Source organism: Ascaphus truei, chromosome 6, assembly GCF_040206685.1.
Source record: "Ascaphus truei isolate aAscTru1 chromosome 6, aAscTru1.hap1, whole genome shotgun sequence".
NCBI lineage: Eukaryota > Metazoa > Chordata > Amphibia > Anura > Ascaphidae > Ascaphus > Ascaphus truei.
Genome location: NC_134488.1, coordinates 54,925,597 through 54,953,397, shown reverse-complemented (window position 1 = coordinate 54,953,397; position 27,801 = coordinate 54,925,597). Strand labels below are relative to the sequence as shown.

Sequence of the window (27,801 nt, the reverse complement as noted above, 5' to 3'; positions counted from 1 at the left end):
GATTTTAATAGCATATTTTCTCTAAATATCATATACTTGTATCCCAAATGAAATAATTCTCCTTGTGGAATGTCTTCCTGTGTTGCAGGAGCTTCTCTGCGCTTGGAAACATATTCTTCTAAATAGGTTTATTTACCACCATATTATAGTTATTATTATCCTTAATCATTATTCTGAATTTCTAGCTTTGGATACCAATGGGAGTTTAGAATATTTCCTTTATTTGGCTATACTCTAGCCAATATCAGCAAATTCATCATAATATTTGAGAGTGACACTTGTTTCTACACATATGATATTGTACAGGTCTTATACATTACTCTGGGAACAACAGCAATTGAGCCATGCATATCTTGCATCTTTTCTCTGAGAATATTATTATTGAGTTCTGTATTATTGAGATATTATTTATAAGTATTCCATTGTGTGGCATTCTGTTTTTGTTCTTATTTTAGTCTATTTTGTTACACAGTGTGCTCCAAATATATTGGTAATACCCTGTGAATTATACACATTTTTTAACTTGGGATCAGTCATGTTATACTGCCTTCCATCCAGAGGGAGTCACTGTCAATCTCGGATGGATCATCGACCGTCGGAACCACTTCAGGTTTTTGCGGACGACACCATGTGGTGCACATTGCGTCACGTCCGGTCTTTGATCTTATATATATATATCGCAGACAGCACAAGGGGAATACACTCTTTGACAAAGCGCCAAGAACGTCAGAGGTACCCCCATGCCGCCCTCCATGCTGTCACCCACCTCCAAATAAATTGTTTTTAATTAGCTAGTTTTGGGCTTAGCCCCTCTAATTGCCTGCTGTGCTCCACTTTTTTCCACATCCGGATTCTCTTCTCTGGTTCAGTCAGCTGGAAGCACGCAATGGAGGACAGATGACACCGTTTGTGAGTAGCATACCAGTTAATAATAATAGCATGTTCTTGTATAGAACTGCTAATTTTACGTAGCGCTTTAGGGAGGTACGTCTCTATCTAGCCGATTACTAGGTGAGAAAATGTTTCAACTCCCAATCTGTCTAGATAGAGACGTACCTCGCTTACACCTGATAATGCTTCAAATATTTATATACTGTGTGCTACCTGGGAGATGATGGGAACAGCAAAATAGTACACAGTAGTACTGAGAAAAAAAATCCCTAGTTGGTGCACAACAGTAGTGATATGGTGAATGATTTAAAATATATCAATTTTATTTAGCATACTATTAAAATTAGGCATAGTAGTAGATAATGTGCCAAGAACTCAGGGAGCGCAGTACACCAGTGGGAACATGTGGGGAAAGAGCATACACAAATAATATTGCAACACTGTGTGATATAATAATGATTAACATGAAACTACATAGAAAAAAAACAGAATCCATGAAAAGTGAACAAAATAATTTTACCTGTTATTGTGTTATACCTTGAACACCCCCAGGAGCGCCTGGTGATTTCTGTGTTCTCATAGTAGTATATATATAATATACAATATATAATATATATGTGATAATAAAAAAGAAACTTCCTCCATGCTGTACTGTATTTTGTTATTATGTAATATAAATTGTTTTTAATTAGCTAGTTTTGTGCTTAGCCCCTCTTTTTGCCTGCTGTGCTCCACTTTTTTCCACATCTGTATTCTCTTCTCTTAATACATATATACTTTATACCTATTATATATATTATATATATATATTTAGAATCATTTATGTATTTGTTACTGTACTTGCTAGTCACATCAATATAGCATATTATATATTCTAAATGTTAAAATTATATATAGAAAGAGCATCAAGTGAATTATACATATATACATATATATATATATATATATATATATATATATATATATATATATATATATATATATATATATATTCCATCACATTTTAAGTTATGGTGGGTGAAAAAGGCTATAAGGAACCTCCACCATATAGCATATAGCAAATATATATAGTATAGTATAGTATATATATAGTGCAGAATAAATGAGTTCTTCAGTATTAGGTGATACCTTTTTTATTGGACTAACAATTTATGTCATAGGACAAGCTTTCGAGAGTTTGTCCTATGACATAAATTGTTAGTCCAATAAAAAAGGTATCACCTAATACTGAAGAACTCATTTATTCTGCACTATCGTAACTGGACTAACACAGCTATTTTCTGATATATATACATATACATATATATAGCTTATTTGCTATATGCTATATGGTGGAGGTTCCTTATAGCCTTTTTCACCCACCATAACTTAAAATGTGATGGAATATATATATATATATATATATATATATATATATATATATGTGTGTATAATTCACTTGATGCTCTTTCTATATATAATTTTAACATTTTTGGAGGTGGAGTCTGGGATACAAAATGATGAGCCTTTTTTATGCAGTGGTATATTCTATATTTATGCCAAGCACTTTGCTTTAGAGCACTGAAAGCATATCTTGATTAAAAAGTGAAAAATCAATATTTGTAAGGCTTTGGCTCTCTAATGGCAAGTATTTACATTTGATTATTAGATCTTCAATCCCTTCAGTGCTGGAGGGGCTGCGGTCCCAGAGTGCCATGGCACCTTTATTTACAAAGTAAATAAATGCATCTAAATTTATTAAACAACCATTTAAAATGATAGAGGTCAGTTTAATACTTGGGGTAGTGTAGGGGTGTCTTTAGTGTAACTCCAATATGTGTTTGTGCTTTTGACAGAGGGTTTAAATGTCTGGTGCAAACTTTATTTACCTGTGAGACAAACCATGAACTATTCAAGCCCAAGACCAAATATTCTTTGCATTACAGTACAGATGACAAAATAATTTACGAGAGCATACCGTAGCTGTTAAACAATATATTAATACTTACCAACCAACGTTTCAGAGTGATAGGGTTCATGTTAAATTCTCGAACAAGTCCAAGGTCATGATACATGAATTCTAAACAGCTCAACATCTACAGAAGTGAAAATAATATTTAATCAATGGGATTAAAAGAGTCAAGAAAAAAAATGTAACAAGCAGAAACATATCAATCAAATGTTTCCACCAGCATTACACAACCTCCAATTTACCAGTCACAGAAATGAAGGGGGTTCTGCTCTGTATATATATTGAAATCACAGAAAATGGAGTAACTTGTAGAAATCAAAGCCCTTCAACGTTTCATCTTACCGTGTTTACACAATACCTTTAAAATGTGTTACATATTTTAGATTCAGGTCTATATTTACCAACAGTGATACTCCATAAAACACCTTGCAACAACTCAGTGAATATGGCCCTTTATAGTGTGTGGCCTATAAGGTGTTTTTTGGCCCAGAAGGTGTCTTATGAGTAACACTGCTTAGTAATATCCAGCATGGCAGGTGTCATGTAGGGTAGTAAAAATGACCTGAAATTTTTAAACATGTAACTACCATTGTTCCGTTTGGAACAATAAGAGAATATTGGGAATATATATGAATGTTAGTTCTGGATTGTATACTTTGTAGTGGACACGTCTGGTGAAACTATCTATTGCCCCTTTGCCTTGTGGCCATACCACTCCATATATGTCCCTGTGTTCCCTTCCTACACACAAAAACACCAAGACAATTGTGGGGAATATTCACAATCTTATATATGAATTAAGAGGCCATTGCCAGCCCCATATATATTGTAGAGTTCCAATTCAAAATCCACACCCAACATTCCACCATAACCAACATTCCATGAGAGCACATCCCACACCATTCATTATTAGTGCTGCCTCTACCCCTATGAAGAAGACAGTAGAAAACTCTGCTTCTAAGCATAGGCTGTAGTGCCACCTCTTCAACTATGACAGGACACCACCACGCCCTCTGCCACTCACCATTGTGCTATAGTGTCACCTCTCCTACCATGAGGGGACACCACTGCAACCAGTTACCTAGCACAGGCAGTAGCTGCACCTCTCCCAATTAATTCACCAACTGGAAGTGGGAAATAACCTCCTTTCTCCCCCACAGAACCGATCTCATGTGATAACAGTACCCTATGAGTCCAGATTTAATGGAGCTCTGCGGATCTGGGCCTGTGATGGTAAAGTCAGTAATAACTCAAATCTTCTGTAATACATGCATAATTAGTAAAACTGTATTTATCTCTTACTTTCGTTAAAAAATGCTTTCCAATTTTATTTTCGATAACACTTTATTCATAGACAATTGACATGTGCAAAACAGTTGCATATTTATAAATATCTCTTACTTCTCTCTCTCCCTCCCCCCACCTATTAATTTGCATATTTTATTGGGCTTTGTAAAGCCCAGCCCCAATCTGGTATTATGTTATTCATATTATGCAGCACAGAACAATGGATTGTTAAAAGCAGTAGAATAAAAAAAGATTTAACTTTAAATATAAATGTAAACTATAAAAATAAGTTTTCAAGTACTGACAAAAAGTAGAAGATATCCATGTTCAGTAGAGAATACAATCTAATTCCGTGTTAGTGAGTCACTGCTTTAGCAACTGTCACAGCTGTTGTATGTCTCTGGATTAAAATTAGAAGTGCCTCAATTTGCTTTTGCCACCTCTATTCCCTGGGCTAATTTCAGCATCATTTAGCCCAGAAGCTTTATTATTACTTCAAATTCTATTCTGTTCACACAATTATAATTCATTTAATTGCGCCTGTTATGCTTTTCAATTGGGATCATACAGTATGTTGGGCTTCTTGCAGCACATTTTTTTTTCTACCAAATTAACCAAAGCCAATATACCCCCCCCCCCCCCTTCCTTCTGGGATTACTATGGGCAGTTAAGGAGTTAAGACCATTAAAGGGTTAACTGTGTGGTTTGTTGCAAAGTACTGTGACCTTTTCCCATGTTTGTTGCATGAAGCTTACCCACGCCCACCTTCCAGAAGGTGTTCATCCTGTCAATTAGTATAGGACACCAAGTACACCTTTGGATCCACCCACCTTCTAGAAAGATCCTGGTCTGTAACCTGGTATAGAATGGCTTTGCAGAATCCAAGCCACTCCCCCTAAAGAGTGATATCACTAGTAGTTATACATAGGAGGGGGTTAGGACTCCACCCTCAGATCCCAGGAGGAGAGCCAGAGGAGGGGGTCTCACATGTGAATATATAAGTGCACAGTTATGTAATCAGGTAGCTTAGGGTAGTAGCCCCTTTATTGTTTTTATAGATAGGGAAGTACCTTAGAAGATAGGCTCCCTAGCAACGTAGGAGTCATAGCAGTACAGGCTCCAAGAGCGGAGGCCTGTGTCCCATACGAGTTGACCAATCTGTGGTTCCGGGACTATTCTGATAAAGAAGCAGGCAGATGCCTGAAGGCCTACCCTGTAGTGAGCATCCCCAAGGGAGTGAGGAGGGCCAGTGATGAGCCTTCACAAGGGAATAAAGTATGTTTGGCTATCCCTGTTGTGAGCTTCCCCAAGGGAATGAGATGAGCCAAAACAAGTGGACCATGCTCTCTGTTACTGTATCTCAATCAGGAAAAATATGTAGAGAAAATTAATACAGAGACAAGCAGTCAGTTATCCTCAGATGGGATACACAAGGTAGCTCAAGCAGGGGCCATGAAATAAAATTGTTAAACAGTACTACAAGAAGATCTAGCATAAATTGATGTCCGTGTAACCTGTTCAAGAAATGTGCCTCTCCAGGGATGCAGTAATGTACTTGGAGAAGAAGCTCTAGCTATTGACTTATGAATAAAGCCTGTCCTGTTTAAAACTACAAAACTCTTGGTGCCCATCTTTTCCATCGCCCAGCAGACAACTGACAACCCCTGAGGCAATATAAATTGTTGTGGATGCCTTCTACACCACTATACTGTTGTAACCTCAATAGGGAGCCAGGCAGGGAGGGTTACACCAATAACACAGGACGTATCCACCAGAAAATACGGTATTTTCTACCCCGCCTCCACAGTACTGTAATTTAAATATAATGTATAACTGTATAACTATAAATAGTATATGAATAGAACATGTATACTTGAGGAACTCAAATACACATTTTTACAAAGAAAAACTGCAAAATAAATAAAGTGCTAATACTTCAATTCTAAATTGTTAGAGAAACAAGAAGTAGCAATTGTCAGTTTTGGTTTTGGTAAAAACATAGAGACATGAAGATATAGTATATCTCCCATATTATTTTTCTCTAATTGCAATAGATTGCTTCTGATCTGGTAGGTATTCTTACATTTTTTTTTATTAATCTACATAGGAGATCACGGATTACGTTTGAATATGACATTTCAAATACAAAAACAAAAACTGCAGTACAAAAAAACAACAAAATAAAAGGTAAAATTAAAGTTATCTTTGGTGCTGAAACCTAGAGTCAGTCTAATAGACTGCCGATATAATCAGGAAGAGCAGAAGAGGCGCTCAGTATTGTGGAGTACGGTCTGCTCAAAACTGTTTTGCTCTCACGTTTTTAATAAAATTCAAAAGTAGGAGCACTCACATCGCATGTTCAATGGCCTTGGGTGCACGGCTACACCCTGTAGGAGTAATCACTGCAATATGAATTCTGTTAAGGATAAAAAACGGCATTCCACAAGACTTTTCAATACCAAAAACAGAGTTTAAATAGTGGATGGATCGAAGTTTCGATCAGACCGCGGACGGGCCCCATGCCGGCCGCCTCCTTTCTTCCTTTGGATTCCCAAAATGACGTCGCACGGTGACACATTGCCATGGAAACGCGGCGTCATGACGTCATTTTATGGCACAATGCCATGGCAAAGAGACGCCTTGTGACGTCACGTTGGGGGCATCCGCAGCATCATTTGACTCTGGGATTTTAAAGGAGCAGGAGGGTGGTACAAAGGAGGCGGCCGACACAGGCAAGTACCTTCTCATTAGATTCGATATGCCCGACAGCGCGGCAAAATTATATGAGGTCGGAAATTTTTGCCATCCACAAATGTTGCCGCGCTAGACCTCGGCCTAACGGGAAATCTGACACTGAACGCGGACCTTTAACAAAGGTCAACGTTTGGACCGAAACGTCAATGTATCCACTGTGAAATATCTATTTTTGATATTGATATTTTTGTTCTGTAGCGTGCCACTTTTATCCTTCACAGGATCCAGCTCACATTTTTAATAACAGAATATAGGCATATTGAAGTTTTGGTGCAGCCTCCCCTTTGTCTGAAAGTTCTCCGGAGATGAGAGATTTTTGAGAGTGAGTCATCTTTATATTCATTCTAAAAAAATCTCTCATCTCTGGGTGACATTCTAACAAAGGGGCGATTGACTCGAAACAGTATTATTATTATTATTATTATTATTATTATTCCTATCTCCTAATATCCAATGTGAACTTTCCATACCTTACAAGTCTTTCCTTCAGATGTGAAAGACTGTACATAATACCGCGCTCCTCCCTATAGAAGTTTGCTGCTGGTAAAAAGATAGGCCTTACATATAGAAAAACAAAAAGAACGATTCCTGCGCGCCTACCAATTAGGTTAAAATAAAGATCTCACGAAATAACCCTTATTCGTGAGATCACTATTTTATTTTAGCCCAATTGGTAGGAGCGCAGGAATCGTTCTTTTTGTGTTTCCTTCAGATGTGCTGGACAGAATCCCTCCACAGTCAAAGGGGATACAGTAACAGCACATTGTTTTGCAATGCGTTGCAGACCCCTGGCAATAAAAGGGTTAAGCTCTTTAAAGAAGTGCAGGAAACAATAGAATGAGGAGAAAATTAAAAATCATTAAAACAGAAAATGACCTCTATGAAAAACTGGGTCAGATTCACTAATAGACAATTAAAAGAGATACAGGTTTAGATGTGAACGAGATGAGAGATTAGTAGTATTGAAGCGATTTTATGCAACCAACCTCATTATATTCCCAGTGCCAAACATCAAACGTAGGTTTCTTCAGTGCTTCTATTGTCTCTGAGGATAATGTGTACTGTGGCAACAAACAAATACATAAATTAAGGATTGGAGGTTGGGGAACATAAATATCCTCGTGTCAAAACAATGTGACTATAATACAATTATTTATTATTTACAATTTAAATAAAATCAACAAATGGGAGTATGTATATTATTCTGAATATAAGAAATAATCTATGCAGAATAAATAATATATTTTATTTGTACACTCATGTAGGGTATATGTTATGTAATTTTCAGTGGTTGAATAGTTAATAACATCTGGATGTAATTTGAGTATAAAAGGATATGGGCGGGATGAACTGTAAAGCCCAACACCAATGAAGCCCTGAAAGGTTAAACATTTTGTGAGGTATTCTGAGGTGTACAGTGCTTAAACCAGCAATAAGTGTCATCTATGGCTGCGGAGTGCAAACTTTTGGAGCTGTGCCCCCTGCCTGCTCCCCCAGGTGATCCTGCCCCCCTTACTTTTTTGCCAGCTCCAAATGATGCCGTGGGGGTCATGTGACGTCACATCACGTGACCCCGTTGCCATGGCAATGGGCGTCAAATGACGCCGCGTTGCCCTGGTGACACGGCACAACAAGGCTTCTGAACCCCGGTAATTAGGTTACAGAGGCCTCACGCCTCCCCCTGCATTTAACTGTGCAATTAAATATGCAACAGCCCACACTACCCCCCCACCCCCCAAAAAAAAAATCCTGTGCTCCATAGTTTGCACACCCCTGATCTATGGGCATTAGGGAGGCGATGACCAGTGATCAGAGTGCAAGGGTGTTGTTGCCAGTGCATAGAGAGAGACGCCGGACAGTGACGTGCTGGACAGAGTGACAAATGACTATGCACGATGTATACTTTAAAGTAGAGTGCATAGTTTAAGTGTCATATGTTATGTGCCAAGAGAAAGATGAATGATCCAGGGCAACTTCGGATTTTTCTAAAGAAATGTAATCAGCACAAAAACACAACGTTTCATCCTTCCAAGAGGACTTTATCAAGTGACTGGCATGCAGAGAGTAAAGAAATGTCCAGTGTATATATAGTTAAAACACCCATGTGAAAAGACTTAACACCAATTACCCCAAGTAATCTCATGATGGTCAGCAGCTGGCTTCTGATATCCCTGAACCAGGAGTACCGGTCTTTGCAAGTATTTTTGATGTGATTCTATTCATTGTGGTGTGCAGCTTCTCCTATTATATATGTTATGTGCCTACACTATATAGCCTTCTATTCAATATTTATTTAAAATTGTCTCCTAAGAGCGCTCCAAATCTTTCTAATAAGTTTTTGAGTTTCATACTTTACTCCTTTCTTGTTAATACTGAACTAATACAAAACGTAAAAAGCTCCAGCCTAGAAATCTGTATTGTATTCCAGCTTTGAACAAGGTAGATAACCTCAATAATTAGCACTTCAACCATCTTATTAATGTCACTGTAAAGGTACAAGTGATTAATTGCAGTTATTTGCAAGCACAAATAAAAATGAAACAGATAACAAACTAAATAGAATAGATGAGGAAATAGCAAGGGGTTGTGGAGGTAGAATGGGGGCAAGTGCGAGTTTGACAAACAGCGAGACACCCATAGTAAATACAGATAATACTAGAAAACTTCTGAACACTAAACCTAATTGGCGCAGAAAGGAAGGAAAAGATAAGATAATGGTACAGGCTGAAAAAAAACTGAAATTCATGCTTGCTAATGCAAGAAGCCTGACAGATAAAATGGGGGAGCTTGAATCAATAGCTACAAGGGAGCAGTATGATACTGTATCATAGGCATTACTGAAACATGGTAAGATGAAACTCATGACTGGGCAGTTAATTTAGAGGGTTATTCCCTTTTTCGGAAGAATCAAAATAGAAGAGGAGGTGGAGTATGCTTATACAGTATGTTAAACCGGATCTAAAACCTATTATAAAGGAAGATGTTTATGAAGGGAATGATGAAAATGTAGAGACCTTGTGGATAGAAATTAGCAGTGGAGGTAAAAGTATAAAGAAAATGTTTGTAGGGATATGCTATAAACCACCAAATATCTGTGAGATTGAGGAAGCTAAAATACATTTGCAAATGGAGAAAGCATCAAAACTAGGTCATGTTTGCATAATGGGTGATTTTAATTATCCAGACATAGACTGGGGCAATGAGATTAGCATTATAACAAAAGGAAACAGGTTTTTGGGGTGATTACAGACAATGATATGGCCCAAATTATTGAGGAACCAACCAGGAGAGGAGCAATACTGGATTTGGTAATATCAAACAATGTAGAAATAATAGAAAATATTCAAGTCCTTGAACATTTGGGTAACAGTGATCATAACATGGTCTCGTTTGAAATAAATGATCAAAATACAGATTACTTGGGTTCAGCAAAGACCTTAAACTTTGGAAAGGCAGATTTTAATAAACTGATGACTAATCTACAAGTAATATATTGGGATGATGTTTTTGCAGGAAAAATGTAGAAGATAAATGGGCTGTCTTTAAAATATTGTAAGAAAAGCACACAGTGAACACCCTTGGGTAAAAAGTATAAAAGAAATAAGTCAAAACCAAAACCAAAGTGGCTAAATAAACAGGTAGGGGAGGAAATGGAAAAAAGGCAGGCATTAGATTCTTGAAGTCAGAAGGGACGGAGACATCATATCAGAATTATAAGGAATGTAACAAAAATTGCAAAAAGAGCAAGCAAATGAGCAAAAATGGATAATGAAAAAAGGGTTGCAATAGAAAGTAAGATCAACCCTAAAAAGTTCTTTAAGTACTGTGAGGGTAGGGGGTAACCAGGCTCTCAAATAAAGGTTAATCCCGTTTTGGTTACCCCTGATCCATGTATAAGTTTTTCCCCTTATGAGATATCATTGGATGATATGACACTGTTTTTTTTTGTTTGCCTTCCTCTGGATCAATAAGTAAGTATAGATATAGGATAAAGTATATCTTGTCTAAATTTAGCATACACGTAGGTTGAACTTGATGGACGTTTTTTTTTCAACCTCATCTACTATGTAAATGTATGTGTATAATAATTAGTCCCATATTCCATATTTTTTTTTCACAATTAACATGTAGTGGCAACAAAGATGATTTGTTGCAGTGGAGTGACTTTGCTGTACAACTTATACAGGTAAACCCCGTTATAGCGCGGTCCTCGGGGTCCACCCGAGACCACTGCGTTAGTAACGGGGTCGTGAAAAAACAAAATGGCCGCCGCAAAAAAAAAATGGCCGCCGCTTAAGTGCTACCGCGTCTGCCGGAGGGAAAGCTGAGAACTCTCCCAGCGTTCCCAGAGCCGGTGGGGCAGCGGCAACCACACAAAGCTTAAGGCATTGTGCTACTCAAATAGCTCGAGAGGACGGACTGCAAACATGGCCACACCTGCTGGTCCCATTTTGTGAATGAGAGCAATTCAAGCTGGCCAAATCTGATGGAACAGTGCGTGCTGACAGGGGTCTGTATACTAACCCTTGGCGTGAGAACTGCCAGCTGCAGAGCTGCGAGAGGCGATAGGGGCCTTTGCCATGGTCCTGGTATGGAGTTCAGCAGAGGATGCTTGCTGGATCGTGGGGGGCAAGTCCCTTCAGGGAGAGACAGGCAGCCCACATCCACATCTCACGAGCCACACACACGGCGCACGCGCACGCGCACGGCGCACGCGCACGCGCACGCGCACGCGCACGCGAGGGGTGTCTGATCGAGATTCTGGCTTCACGCTCTCTGGTGTCTTTGTCAACTGCCGGGAGAGACCAGGGGAGCAGTGTGGACGATTCACTCGCTAAGCAGGACGCAAAGGAACTGTATGAAACCGGCGAGAAGAAGTGGATTTGAGAAGGGGATTACAGTGAGTAGGGAGGGGGGTTACTGTTTGAGCAGGGGGGTATTTTGTGACCTGGTGTGTACTTTGAGCAAGGGGGGGCTGTGAGCAGGGGGGGATACTGTGAGAGAGGGGGGGGTACTGTAAGCAGGGGGGGTACTTTGTGAGCTGGTGTGTACTTTGAGCAAGGGGGGCTGTGAGCAGGGGGGGGATACTGTGAGAGAGGGGGGGGATGTTTTGTCCCAATTTATGCCCACCCCAAAAAATAAAAAAATAATTTAAAAAAAATTAAAAATAATTTAAAAAAAAACAGGAGCCACGTGAAAACCGCGTTATAACCGATTTCGCGTTATAACGGGTCGCACTATAACGGGGTTTACCTGTATTTCAATTATCTTGTTTCCTTTGAATCTTGCGGCCAATGTTGCACAATATTGAGTGTTGTTATGCATAATCACCAGTGTTCGACAAACCTATACATTTGCTCGCCCCGGGCGAGTGGATTTAACCCCCGGGCGAGTAAATATTGGCCCAAGCAGCACACGTTTGGTACTAGGTGGCGAGTAGATTTTTTTGTGTAGCGAGTAGATTTTTTGGTGATTTGTCAACCACTGATAATCACTAATGCCAATGCTGGACCCGAGTCTTAGTCATCTCCATGCCCCTTTTCTGTCGTTTTAAACTTTTTGTAGTAGTTGTATTGTTCACAGAGAAGAGCAATGATTTTGTTATTGTGATACCTTTTAATGGACTAATGACAAAGTTTCAAGTAGTTGAAATGAAGGTGTACAAAGCTTTTGAAATCTGACAGGTCTCTTATTGATAAGGACTGATATTAAGTACATGAAGACTGGAGGTTTTATGAAGACCTGTCTTGTTGGCACATTAAAATATGATAATGAACCTCATCTTTATAAGAAATTTTTTTTTCTTTGGGACCTGTTCACTAAACTATGATAAGTGCATTAATGCACGATAAGTGCCTTTTTAGAGCCAATTTGGATGTGTAGCTATTCACAAAGCTTTGATAACAAAACAATATCGCACTAAAAAGGCTTTTTAATGAGCTATAACACTCTGGCTCTAACAAGTACGGCGGCAGCTGAACAAAATGCCCAAACCTGCATTTTTTTTAGCAGCAACTGCTATTCACTATACTCCGATATGCATATCGTACTATAAAAACACTCTTTTCTCGCAATGGGTGGGTAGTGGGAGGGTTTAACCCCTTCATTACCATAGCACTGAACTTATTGAAGTTTAGTGAATAGGCCACTTTGTCTGATTCCTCAATTTCTTCTTTCCCACTCTTGGACCATAACTTAATCTAATTTTCCATCTTTCACATTCCTCCCACTCAAAGTCCAACCTCTCGTTGCTGTACCTGTAAACTGTGTTCCATTGACCTTTAGTAATTGGATTCTGCATACAATCTAAACTTTCTTCACTACCACTCTCCACTGGCCTAAACAGCCTTGTCACAATGTTTTGTCCTTGCTAGAGATGTGCAAAGCTTTCACCCGAGTTCACAAACCATGCTAAATTGACTCTTTTTTTTAATCCGCAACAACAACAATATTCATGGCTCAGTTTGCGAGAGATTTACCAAGCATTATCAATGTGAATTTCATGTTTGTTTGTTAAATGATACTAACTTCCACAAAGGGCCTGAAAAGGAGATTTTGCAAGACAGTGAGAGACAGTGGGCATGGGAGAAAGAAAGAAGAAGGGTTATTTCCCTGCCCATCGTCATATAAATGAATGGAGAATTAATACAAATTATTAGGGCTATTTACTACATTTGGCAGTAATAAAGTATTTCTGTAAGGATGTGCTCACCACAAACGAGACGGGACCGCGGTGCTGAGGTGGGAAAGGTTAGAACGCCACCCACAGCCACGTGGGCACGTCTTGAGAGTAGATTGGTCTGGGGTTCCGGATCGGGGTAGAAGAGGTACGGTTGGTAGGAAGGCCATTTGCCAAGTCCGGGGTTGGAGAGAGGGACGTTGTAGTTTACCGTAAGCCAGGATCGGGAAGCCAGAGGTGCGGAGAGTCGTGTAGCCGTATGCCGAGTTCAGGTTGCCAGAGGTACAGGAAGACGTAGCGGAAGCCGGTTCGGTTCACGAGGAAGTCTGCAAAGAGAACTAGGGAGGCAGAGAATGGTGAGAACAACTGGTTCTATGCTCAGCCAACGAGTCAGTGATTCTGCCAGGTATATATAGGAGAGAGGGTCCAATAGCAGTGCAGCAAGGTGGAGGTGTGTAGAAGGACCAGGATACCGCAGGGATAGGTCCAGAATGAGTCCCATGGGAGGAGCCATAAAGCCCAGTAGTCTGAGTGCATTTGATTGCAGCAATGTTTTGATGCGCTGTACCTTTAAGGGGTTGAGGCGACGCCGTGTGGCCATGCCTCCGTATAGCGGGGTTTGCGTGCGCGTGACCGGGTGAAGCCGCCAGCCCGAGATTAGAAGTGCAGTCCTGGCGTGCGCGCGCGCGCCCACGTGAAGCAGTGACCGGCGCTCCGGTGAGGGAATGAGAGTGTGCTGCGGGAATCTCCGTCGGAGCTGTAGGTGAGTGAGGAGCACGCCGAGGGCGGCGTGACTCCCAAACCCTCACAATTTCTATCTTTGGGAAAGAAAGCGCAATACAGATGTAGCCAGGCTGTCTCTGGCAAGGGGGACAGTTGCAGGAAGTCGACAGTGGCTCCCCGGTGTCAGAGGATGAACGCTGCATGGTTTGCGATATGGAAGCATTGACCTGTCACAGCACGGCCGCAGCTATGCTGTCTCTGGAGCCAAAGATTTTTGCTTTTTTAGCCGTGTCTCCTGAGACAGTGAGTCTGGCAATATCTGTACATACTGCACAAGATTATTCCACAGGACTAAAGTTAAACTAACTACACTAATATACATTTTTCTAGTCATGGCTATTGCATTACCAGGCAGGCTGGAAGTTTTGGGGCTGGCAAGTTCAACCTACAGAAATTCTCCAGATATCAGATGGCACATAACCCAACTACTAATAAAGCTCATGGAGTAATCTCCTCATGTCCTGAGCTTAATATCCAATGTCACTCTCGGTGTGTCTCCATACTATCTTCACGCTTACCCATTGCTCCTTTCTAAGTCTCTATTCCCCTCATTTATTTTTCCTTTGGTCAGCGGGTTGAATGAATGATTAAATAGAATACCAGCAAACTGATACTGTCAGCCTGGGGAGAAATTGTCCACCAAGCCAACCAACTCCTGAAATCTATCGCGATATAGAGACTGTGTATTTACCTTTGGATAGGTGGGAACATCTCTACGTGGATTAACTTTGATCATACCCTCTGTGCAGAAGTATTTACAAGGGCAGTTCAGTCTATAGGAGAAATGCCAGTTAATGTGAATGCCTAAAATAGATTGACATTTCAAAGTCTATTGTACACTTTTTGTTAGTGACTGTATTTGTATAATAATTAGCATTACAGTATATCAAGCAATTAAAAATAGAAATTAAATAAACTATTTAAAAACAGATTAAAAGTAATACATAAGAGATTAAAAATAAGTAATGTTAGGTAACTCTAAAATACAGTAGTAAATTCCATTGAAATGTATTTTGCAAACACATTTCAATAGCATAACTTTTCAGTGCTACCAATACTAACCTTAGAGTTATCATATTCATGAGTGTTTCATTACACTGTAGGTTATTACACTCTTGAATTGTATTATATTACTAAGAGCATTAGTTATTTAAATAACACATTTCTCTAGCAGACAGTGATTATCAATGGTTTATTTTTGTTAATACTATTTTGTATAAATCTGTCAAAATCCTCATTGTGTGCCTAACGAAATAGCTGCCTGAAGAATTGGCCTATAACTGTGTAGCATAAATTGAAAAGTTGTGAAATGTGTCTTTTTTTTGGTACAATACCTGATAATGTGTTCTAGCAGCAACTTCCCCCTGAGAAACCTATATGAGTTTAACTCATATAATGTTAGTATCTTGCCAAACATTTGTCCTGTTTTTTGAAAACTTTTTTAGTATTGAAAATCAAAATCGTTCTTAATCTCTAGCATGTGATGTTACCATGTACAGATGCAGCGGCCGTTATTCGAACACTTCGCGCGTTGTATACCTCGGAAAACCCATGTCATGGTGTGTTATTTCTTCCAATCTTACCGCCTTTAGACGCGAGTGCAGAAAATGGCATTAAGTGTTCTGGTTTTTAAACACCTGAAATTGACACAGTAGCACAGTACTGTACACATTACAGTTCATTCATGTAATTGCATTTCATTGCACACAAAGAAACAGAATCCATGAAATTCAAACAAAGCAACCAAGATAAACACGGGGGCCTGGGGCGATTGGCCGCGTTAATGCCGCGTGGAATACAGCAGAGCACTCGAAAACGGCTCCGTGATTTGTTCGAATAACGGCTGCTGCATCTGTACCTTTAGAGTACACTGGACTTTGGGGAAAACTCAATGTTATCCTCCTGGACTCTTCATATATCAAAAGGTTATTTCTCCTGACAGAGGATCAGATTAGAAAGCATTGGTAAGGATAAAATATATATGATAAAGTTAAAAAAAAATAACATGCACAAAAATAGCGCTCAGCATGACTGTTGCTCTTTTAATAAAACATTTGTCCAAAAATCAAATGAATGTTAAAAAATTATGTGATTTATGGTAATGCAATAATGTTGAGCGTTTTCAATGGTTTCTGAATCTGACCTGTTGGTTTTCTTTTCCACTTCATCTCGCAGCTTCTTCAAGTCATTTTTGCACTTGTCTATTTCAATGACTTTCATACCTTCAACTAAAAAAAAACAAGACCAAGGTTTAAGACATGCTGTTTTAAAACTGCAAAGAAAAACACTTTACATTAGTCTGTGGCCCATACTTTCAAAGCAGTGTTATTCAAACGCTGGAAGACATCCATTTAAGTGAATGGGCTGTAAAATACTGTATCATCCAGCTCTGGAAGTGCAGAACCGCCAAGAGGGGTGGACAGTCGGGACAGTCTGGACTATTGTCCTGGGTCCGGCCCAACCCCCTGATAGCAAGTCTGTAGCTCACTCTCTGCAGGCAAGAAGGGCCCTCCGCTTTTCTGGCAGCCATCCCCATCTTTTCCTCCCCACCTGCAGGATTGAAGGGCCCTCCCCTTTGCTGCCCACCATCCATCTGTACCTCCCCTCCCCAGCCCTCCGTGGGACAACAGGGCCCTCCTGTGCACTAGCTATGTTGCTCCAGCATGCTCATCCAAGGGCCCCAGGTAAGCCCACATGCCCCAGGCCCCTCTTATACATCCCTCCCAGGCCCCTTACACCCCAAGGTCTGTGTGTGTGTGTGTGTGTGTGTGTGTGTGTGTGTGTGTGTGTGTGTGTGTGTGTGTGTGTGTGTGTGTGTGTGTGTGTGTGTGTGTGTGTTTGGGGAAGGGGTCTTATTGTATGTGTGTATTTGGGGAGAGGAGCGAGTGTGTGTGTGTGTGTGTGTGTGTGTGTGTGTGTGTGTGTGTGTGTGTGTGTGTGTGTGTGTATATTTGGAGAGAGGGCTTATTAAAAAAATGCCTTCCTGACTCCAAATATTGGCAAATGAACCAGAAGAGAAAGAACTCAGTTTAATCTTCTTCACCTTCCCTACCCTTCCCCTCCTTTCCCACTGTATATATCCAAATATTGGCAATTAGATTACCCTCTGGATCAACATCTTTCACATGTTTAATTATTTGGTATATCCCTGTATACCGTTCCTTTCTAAAAAGTTATCCAACCTTTTTTTGAACATATCTATTGTATATGCCATCACAGTCTCCATGGGTAATGAATTCCACATTTTAACTGCTCTCACTATAAAGAACCCTTTCCTTTGTTTCTGGTGAAATCTCCTTTCCTCCAGCCTTAAGGGTAACCCTGTGTCATTTGTTCTGTCCTTGGGATGAATAGTTCTTTTGAAAGCTCCTTGTATTGTCCCTGAAAATATTTATAAATGTATATACTGTAGTTATCATATCCCCTCTTTGACATCTTTTCTAATGTAAACAAATGTAATTTAGCTAGCCTCTCCTCATAAATCAGATTATCCATCCCCTTTATTAATTTGGTGGCTCTTCTCTGCACTTTCTCTAGTTCCATAATGTATTTTCTAAGGAGTGGTGTCCAAAATTCTACTCCATATTTAAGGTGTTGTCTTACTTATGCTTTATAAAGGGCCTCATTATGTTTACTTCCCTTCCATCCATTGCCCGTATAACGCAAGATAAGATCTTGTTTGCCTTTGCAACTACTGCATAACTTTGGGCACTAATGCCAAGTCTGATGTCTACAAGCACTTCTAAATCCTTCTCCATTAAGCATTCTCCTAATTTATCCCCATTTAATTTTTAAATTGCCTGTTTATTCTTATTTCCCAAATGCATAACCTTACATTTATCTGTATTAAACCTCATCTCCCATTTACCTGCTCAAGTTTCCAGTCTATCCAAAGTCCTTCTGGAAAGAAATTACATCCTGCTCTGATTCTATTACCTTACACAATTTAGTATCATCAGCAAAGATGGAGACTCTGCTTTCTTCTATGCCAACCTCAAGGTCATTAATAAATAAGTTAAAAAGCAGGGGTCCCAGTACCGATCCTTGAGGTTCTCCAATCACAACTTTAGCCCAGCCTGAAAAAGTTCAATTTATTACAACTCTTTGTTTATCCTTCAACCAGTTTTCAATCCAGGTGCAAATATTTTTACCGAGTCCAATTTGCTTTAGTTTGTACACTAACCTCTTACAGTATGTGGAACCATATCAAAAGCTTTTGCAAAATCTAAGTAGACCACATCAACTGCATTACCCTGGTCTAAATTCCAACTTAACTTCTCAAAAAAACAAAAAAGGTTAGCTTGGCACGACCTATCCTTCATAATCCATGCTGACTATTACTAATCATTTTGTTTTCCATTAGGTAGTATTGAATTTTATCCTGTACTAAACCTTTAAGTAGCTTCCCCACTATTGATGTCAGGCTTACAGATCTGTTATTCCCCGGTTGTGATCTAGCTCCCTTTTTAAATATAGGCACCACATCTGCTTTACACCAATCTTGTGGTACTGAGCCTGCGGAAATGTAGTTCTTAAATATTAAATGTAATGGTTTGGCTATTACTGAGCTCAACTCCTTAAGAACTCTAGGGTGTATGCCATTGGGGCCAGGTGCCTTATTTACTTAATTTTTTCAAGCTGCCTATCAACTTCTTCCTCAATAACCAATTGTTTGTTAAAATAGACCTTGTGGCTTCCTCCTGTGTCACTGCTATTGCAATTGATTCTTCCATGGTAAATACAGAGGGAAATAATTTGTTTAATTCCTCTGCTTTTTCATTATCTCCAATAATTTGCCTGCGCATCTCACACAGAAAGGATCATATATATATATATATATATATATATATATATATATATATATATATATATATATATATTTTTTTTTTTTGTTATTAAGGACCTTAAAGACCTTTTAAGGGTTGATCTTACTTTCTATTGCAATCTTTTTTCATTATCCATTTTTGCAAATTTGATTGCCCTTTTGGAACTTTTGTTACATTGTAACAGTGAAGGGGTTAACCAGGCTCACTAATAAACGATTCCTGAGGAAGCAGTAGCGAAACGCGTTGAATTGATTGGCATAGTCTGGGAGGCATCAGATCTTGCGTTTTCAGAGAGCACTGGCAAAGCTTGAACAGCCGGAGAGACCACACGAGCACTTCCGCCCTGAAGCGAGACGTCACCGGAAGTGACATATGCGGATGCGGTTGTACGCGAGCCGGGTAGCTGCCGAGATCTCTCTGCATTTCTACATTTCTCTCCCACGAATGTTACCCTTGCACAAAATGTGAGTGCGCTTACTTATATTTGCATTTTGTCTTAATACATGTATATTATATACTAGCAATATTGCACCATTGTGGTTCTTTCTCTCTTTCTCTGATGACTACATGTGGAAGTACTACTATCACAGAGAAGATATCCAGAGCCCAAACCAGGGTCTATTCAACCGTGTCCAAAGTTTAGAGGTGGAGGAAACAAAAGAGCTCCATTCACAGAGAGAAGAACATTTCCCCTACATTTGTGAGTGAGACATATTGCCTATATAAGATATGGTCCGTTACCTATTGCACAATATTTTGTTATTTATTTTTTCCACATATATCCACGAGGATTATCAGCGCTCCCCTTACCAGCAAGAAAGAACATCACTAATAAAGGTTCAGCCCACTTGGTTATCCCGGATCTGTGTGTTGGGGTCCTAGAGTGTCAGCTCTTGGACCCAGATGTGCTACATGCATTACTGGGACTGTGTGCAAATTATGCAACATTAAAGATTTATGTGTGTTTTGCCTTTCCTGGGATGCTGGGACCAGGAGATTTCTAGGCTGTAAGTTTCAGGATGGGTTTGTCGGAGAAAGTCTTTATAGAATGTGTTTATGTATCGGGGTTCTGGAATTATGGGATACCCCAAGAGATGGATCCGAGAATCGAGTGAGATTCTCGGATGCAGCCAAGCACATTGCTCTGGGCAAACTCTGGCTCTGAAAGCGCTATTACGACTCACCACCAGGATTCCTCCTGCAACATCTTCCAGACAAGGTAAACGGGCATGAAGTGGTTAATGCCTGCAATCATACATGGGGTCCCTAGTATGAAGAGGGGTCCCTAGTATAAGGAGAGGTGTCCAGATACATGCCCTGGTACCCTGCACCTGATATAGGTGATCAGGGGGTACTCCAGCTAAGTGATAAAGCTGAGAGTTATTTCTTGTGTGTAAAAAGTGTTAAAGTCATTTCTAAAGTGTGCCAAGAACGAGGCTAGTGAGTGTAGGCAATATGTACACTTACTCCATCCCTTACACCAGATCAGGGACTTATATATTTTATCACCCAAAAGACAGGACACGGTATATTTTATTAAAGAGTTATATTTAATAGCTATATGTACTTATAACCTGTGAATGAACTGTGGGATTTCCAAGTCATGAATTCCAATAGACCAGATGGCTACCAAGCTTGGTGCCTATGGGTCTGTGCGGAGTCCTGACTTGAAAGCCTCAGGTATGCCAAGGTGTTAGAACAGGAGGTGTACTGCAGTCCTGATTGAGTACCCACATCCTGGGCTAACCCAGGGCTATCCAGCAACCATTTTCCAGAGCCCAGACTCTGTAGAGCCTGGGCAGCGGGTGGGATCAGTATGCGAAAGGGCAGAGGTGCCAGGATGGCGCCTGCCCCTTTACAGAGTGAGAAAATGTACCCACCCGGCTTTATAATACCTGTCTGTGTGCTCAGCCATGCGGGTGCGGAAACAGACAGGGGGAGGAAGAGTTGCCTGTGTGCAGTGAAGGCCCCGACCCTGCAGCAAGCAGAGAGCAGCAGCCAGCACGGAACGTGAGCCAACTGCAGCGTAGGCCAGCCCATAAGCTAGACCTTTTAATAGGCTTCTCACTGTGGCTTTGGGAGCCTCCCAAAGCAACCGAGCAGTTATTTGTTTTGAAAAAAAAAAGCCAGTTCTTCCTCAATTTTTTAATGTACTTCAGGGATTTATGCAACAGAAGACACGGATGCCCAATGCTACATCAAATTGACAAAACATATATGGTAATGAGTATAAAGTTTAAATACTTGAATAATAATAGTAATTACTTAGTTTTTTAGTTAAACCCTTTGGCCAAAGCGTCGTAAGCCTGCATACCAAACGTCAAGGTATAACCAATAATGCAGGTCCTAACACTAAAACTGTGAACCCTTCCTGTTACCTCTGTATGAGGGGAAGGACCTGCAGTGAGTCCTGTCCATTCAGCAAGTTGCCAGAACCTCCCAAGTTAAAAAGGTGGGGAGGGGCGAGCTCTGGGGGGAGGTGCCACCTAACCTCCATAGACTGTTACCAGTCATAAATTGATTAACACACATATTCCCAGATGTTTTGTCAATTTGATGTAGCATTGGGCACCCGTGTCTTCTGTTGTATACATTTGCCACGCTCAGTAGCACTCATTTTGGCATAAATATATATTCATGATGTTGTGGATGTAGGAGTTTGCGCTATCTGGGAATATGTGGGTTAATCTTAAGGAATTTATAACAAAGCCTCATTCAGTCTCCAAGCAGACACCCTCTTCCCACTTTGTAATTGAGTGCAGCGAATTTCTACCAGAGAATGGTCTGACCAAGTTATATCATATATTTTAGGAAAGATAGTTTTATTTATAATATCAGCGGAAACAAAACTGTGATCTTTTCAGGAATAAGTTCATTGTGGGGCTGCGAAAAATGTGAAATCTTTAGTTTTTGGATTCGTGTCTCTCCATACATCAACTAAATTGAATGATCTGAGACCTCTGACCAATGACTATCTGTCAACATTCCTTCGGGTTGTACTGTAATTACCTCCGGCTTTGCCTTTTGCTATGCTTCCCAGAATTTCAAAGAACGTATTGAAGAACTCTGTGCTGCATTCATTAGGGGCATATACATTTGCAAATATTATTTCCTGATTATACTGTATAGAGTACCCACTAAATTTATACATCTGCCATCTCTATCAGGTTTGCAATATCTCATTTTTAAAAACAATTCTTATTAATGAAGATTGCGACACTTTGCTTTTTATAGAGCGCATGTGAATGATGGAAGTTTGTCAATTGTTTATCATAGAAACGAGGAGCTGCTGGTTTAAGATGTGTTTATTGTAATAAAATTATGTCCACCTTCATTCTTTTATAATCAGAGAAAGTCAGAGGTCCTTTGTTAGGGCTGTTAAATCCTTTGACTTTCTGCGATATTATGTCAAATCCTTACATCAAAGGTTAAATAGTGTGAATGTGAGAAGACAATTTAAGAAAAAACGTAAAATTCAAATACGGCATTTGAAGGGTTTTGAGCCCTCCATGGGTGGGGCGGGTGTAGGAGTATAGATGGGCAATTTTTGGGGGTGAATTTGGATCTCCAGCGGATCGGCCCGTTCCTTTGGTCTGCGGATTTCAGTGGATCAATCTCAAAAAGGGCGAATCGCGTTTTGAGGATTTGTAATTATTATAACTAATACACTCCACTGATTCCGCAACCCATGGATGGATTTGTAGAATATTCAGCAATCCGCCATAATAAAAATAAATTTTAAAAAATCCAACCCATATTTCCGTGTACAATTAAAGTGGTAATTGCCAACGGATTGCTGAATCCGCAGATTGTATTCTGCAAATCTATCCACGGGTTCTATCCAATGGCGGTTTTTGAGGTATCTGCACGGATTAAAACATACCATGATTTGAGAGCATCACTGCTCTAGATTTAGATCTGTCCTAATCTGAGCATGTATGGACTCATCCAGCTTGTTTTCTACCCCATCTGGTCACTTTGCCAGAGAGGCTACAGGTAGGCAAGGGTAAAGGCAAGGGCCTTATTTCTATTAAAGCCTTCAGCATCTCTCATTAGAGTAGTCTCTTAAAATCATTGTAGAGCCCATGAATGTCCTTCTTGTCATACTGGCCCGTAACCTCCTCCTCTGACGCCTATTCGAAGCTCATATTCGAGTGTGTTCTTCAAGCCTGTGAAGGCTTTCAGATCATCTCTCCTCTTAAAGTCGCTTAACTCCTGGGATTTCTTTTTTGGAGTTTTAGGTGACGTCTGTAAATTTATTCAGCTATATATTGATTTCTCTTAGATTGGACTTGCTTAAAACTGCTTTAAATCCCAGGAAGTCACAGAGCTCTCAGATCAAGCTTCTATTTCCATCAACACTGCGCATGCGTTCCACACAATTACATTTTAAATGCCGAATTACAGGATTGGTTGACATCAGTCTTTTCTGTGTTTGTGGGGTATGGGATGATTTAAGGAGTTAAAGCACCGACCCTTTGGGGGTATGTGATGCTTGCCAGGCTTTACCCCTCTTTCTTTGTCAATCATGAGTAGACTGGCCAACCACAATATGTCCAGTAGTTGGCAGTTGATAGGTTCACTCCTTCATGGTTGGATTTAATTGGGTTTGGCGCTCACAGTAGCAGGGGTCATGAGTCATAGTAATGCCATTCGGTTTAAGAAAGATTGGTCAGGGGCAGCCTGGCTAGCAATACTATAAAGATTTTATTATTAGCAAATAAAGAACTAAAACTGTGGTCATATTTTCTCCAAATATAAGTCTCATATTAATACTGTATTATTATTGTTTACATAATTTTACTAGATGGGATAGGTGGGGCCAGTTGGGGCCCTTCTCGGTCATTAAATATTAAACAAATAACACCACTCTTTCCAGTCATCCATGCTAGTAATGAACGGGAAATCAAACTCACGTTCCATTCTTCTTTCCAACATCGTCAGCCTTTCCATAACTTCTCTCTTGAGTTCACTAATTCTAAAAGCTCTAGAAGAAAAACAAACATTAAAATGTATGAACAAAAGAGACATTCATTCTTCTTGTCTGTAAAAATGAAATGAAATTAAAACTAAAATTATTTCATTATTGTTTTACATGTTGTGCCTAATTTATTTCCCCATTTCATTGCAGGCTCATCGGGCAGGTTAAGGGTTAATACCACTAACTTTATATTCAAGCTTGCTGTATAAATGCCATTTAAGTAAATGGACCTAAATACCATATAGTAAATGATCCTTTATTCTCTTATATCATTCTTCTATCTCAAGCTATACAAATTTGAGCCAATACTTTAGTAACTTGATTTTGTAAAATGCATACTCAGAATGACTCATTTAACATTACTTTGGTGCCAAAATGTGAGTTTGATAAATAGCTCATTATGACATTCTGAGACTTCAGTATATAATACACAAACTGCTAAAAGACTGTTATTTTAGTTTTACAGTATACAGATGTATTAAGACTTACCAAGTGTAAAGCCCGAGATTTATTTGCAATTTGCAGCACCACAACCGCTACTGAGTATCGGAATCATACAGTACAGTACTGTTTCAGCCCATTCTACATTGTCCCTAGTACAAGTCCCCCACTCTAGGGACCATTGCACTCTTTCATTCATCTTTAAAAAAAATAAAGAAGTTGAATTTCATTATAATTTATAATAAATAAAACTTTTATTTATTTAACGGTCCTCTTCCGGCTGGTCCTGGAGTAAGTGTGTCGTGGGTGTGTCGCTGTGAGGACATTGGCAAACATATTCAGTGTGCCATACGCTGGACACATACTGAATAGCAATTACATAAATAACCCCTCAAATAATTCTGCTAGCCGACCGTAGCCCGCACGTAGCTGACCCATGGACGAGCCGCGGTGAACAAAGGGTTCACGCAGCTGTAATCTCGCACCTTGTCATGGTACCAAAAACAGCAAGTCTTGTTGCTACATCTGCATGTAATAGTATTTATAATATTCCGTTTTGTGGCTTTGGTGTTTCCCTTTTCGAGCATACCTGTAATATATGAAAAGCTTCCTATATTATGGTAAGAAAAGTGGCAGAAAAGGAGGATGAAGGACAATGGTTGCTGCCAAGTCCGTAAGAAGACTGCAAAATGTTTCAATATCTACAGTATATGAAGCGACAACATAGCTGCAATAAATTAGCCTTACTTAAGACCATTAGAAAACAACAAGTGAAATGGCCACTTTTCAAAGTGTAAATATTAAGTAATATTTTAATATAACTAAAACATTTAAATAAAATATCATAAAGAAAAGAAAATATAAATACATATAATGGTATAGCTCAAGCTTTAAGAAAATCACACTAACCTTGAAAACTCTTCTGTGACTTGTGAAAGAATGTTCTGAAAGAAGTCTTCCTTTTCTGAAAATATTTTATACGTTTAGAACCATATACCTTTATAAGCATTAACACTCTAGCTCATTAACATAGCATGTAACATTTTGGGGACTGTCATTACAAAATAGGCATTATTAGTAGGAAAACATTAACTTTAAGCCACTCTTAGCTAAGATGCCCACATTATAACCATTAAGAGTTTGGTTTTAAAGTATCATATTGGTTTCTCTGAAACCAGACAAAAAGGCATATCTATGTGTAACAGGGTATGTCTCTTTCTATCTGGCTTTCCCCCTGTTTTGTAAGTCCCTGCTAGCTGCAGGCAGTAACAGGTTAATCTGTGGGCTTGTTGACCCCCCTCATGCTCCTCTTATGAGTGACAGAAGTAAGGTGGTGACTCATGGACTGTGTAAGCCTATATGTTATAGGTATAGAGCATGAGCCCACACCTTCTTGTTGCTCCTAGGAGGGAATGCAGATTTACTTCAGTCCTGTTCCTGCTCTGGAGGAGAGAGGAAGCAGAGAGCTGTGAGTCTTTCCCATAGTGGGATGAGCGTGCTCACCCTCAGCCTTGTGGCTGAGGGAACATCTGACCAAGGAAGATGACCCTATACTATCAGGGTTAAACACCATCCAGAGGTTGGAACCCTCTGAACCCTTGCACCACTGTAAAGATCTGATGTGGTGATTGCTAAATAAACCCCTTTGTTAATTATACACCAGCCTGGATTGAGTCAGTGCATGGTGTGTATGGAAAATGTGCTTCAGAGAGTTGTCTCTGGTCATACCAGAGCCCCCTGAAGCTGGAGGTGCTGAACACCAACGGAAAGAACTACAGATGACATCAAAAGCCTGTCCTGATCTCCATACCATCGCAGATCCAACTCAGCTCTTTATCTAAATGATGACAGTTTTCTCTAGGTCCTAAAAAAATGTGGACACTAACTACATTATAGAAATTTGGAACAGGTCAGAAAGATAACCTCGTAATTAGTCTAAATTCCGTGTGTTAATTGAATGGTTATTGGATAATGAAATGTCCCGCTCATAGAGGTCATGCACAAATGTTAAAACTTGTGCCTATTCCCAAACTCCAGAAAATATCCTTGTTTCTTACACTAGTTACAGTAATCATCAGGGTCAAAGCATTTCTTCTATAGGAATGATATAAATATGTTAAATTATTTTCTTAAATGACAGTTATAGTCTATTTAGTGCTTTACATGGCAAAATACATACTGTACTACTGCTTCATACACAAAGTATGCAAATGGTGGGGAAGAAGGATCCACTCTCCACAGAGTTTACAATCAGGAACAGTTTACAGTATGCCCCTTACATACTGTTTTACAAAGTACAGAATGTATCAGGTAAACAAGAAATGATAATCTGAATATGTATTTCCCTCATCAAAGATGTTTGATTTCATAATAAAAATGTGTTCATGTGCATTTCATGGCACCTTATGAGGCATGTTAGCTTTCTTAGGTAGAAAGAAAAAGTATATCCAACCCCACAAAATTAATATTGCACACCTCAGCGCACCCTGTCCCCCACAATCATTAGACCACCCATTTATAATTATACATTACAAGAATATATTATTACAGAATTCAGTGTAGCCATGTTTCGTGAGTAAACAGTGTTTTAAACATTTAGCATTTGTAATATTGATTAAAAAGCACACAAACAATAAATAAAATAGAAACATGCAAAATGTGTGTATTGTACGTAACATTTTAACTATGATGTGAAGCTTCAAACATCAAGGATGTTAAACATTACCTGATCTCTGAGAAATAGTTTGAGGGATGACTCTGTATGGAGAACTGAAATGAGTAAAATGAATGCAACTTCAATCATTTCATTTTTAACCAGAAAAATCCTTGACTCCTTCTATTCATTTTTGTGTTGTACTTCAGAGAAAGCAATGTCCAACATTTTTTTTAATGTTTTTAGATGAATCAAAACCTTCACATAAAAAAAAAAAAACGTCTTCAGGTATTTAAACAAGAAAGGACTTTGTTTATGGTTTATATTGGTACTGAAACAACATTTGAAATGTGTGCCCAGGCTTTATATTATGGTCAAAGGTTGGGCTTTGTATGTGGCAACATACTGAACACTACAGCAAAATAGGAATTCAAATGTTCTGCAAGGAGCACATACACAAACTTACGGATGTTTATTTTGTAGGTGTACTGGAAGTAGTAAAAAATAAATAAAATGTAGATAAAAAAAGATGTCTACAAATCAGAAGTAATACAA

General features: G+C 39.4%; 1 protein-coding gene across 1 annotated transcript in view; it reads right to left on the bottom strand.

Moving 5' to 3' along the window:
* Positions 1 to 25,551, bottom strand: part of PDE9A (phosphodiesterase 9A) — a 91,552-nt gene extending 66,001 nt beyond the window's left edge. The window contains exons 1-6 of the mRNA XM_075604316.1: positions 25,503 to 25,551; positions 24,088 to 24,158; positions 16,489 to 16,573; positions 15,037 to 15,118; positions 7,870 to 7,944; positions 2,880 to 2,966 (exon numbers count right to left, since the gene is read on the bottom strand). Of these exons, the coding sequence (XP_075460431.1) occupies positions 2,880 to 2,966; positions 7,870 to 7,944; positions 15,037 to 15,118; positions 16,489 to 16,573; positions 24,088 to 24,124 (366 nt within the window). The 5' untranslated portion in view covers positions 24,125 to 24,158; positions 25,503 to 25,551. The remainder of the gene's footprint in view (positions 1 to 2,879; positions 2,967 to 7,869; positions 7,945 to 15,036; positions 15,119 to 16,488; positions 16,574 to 24,087; positions 24,159 to 25,502) is intronic.
* Positions 25,552 to 27,801: the final 2,250 nt, after the last annotated feature.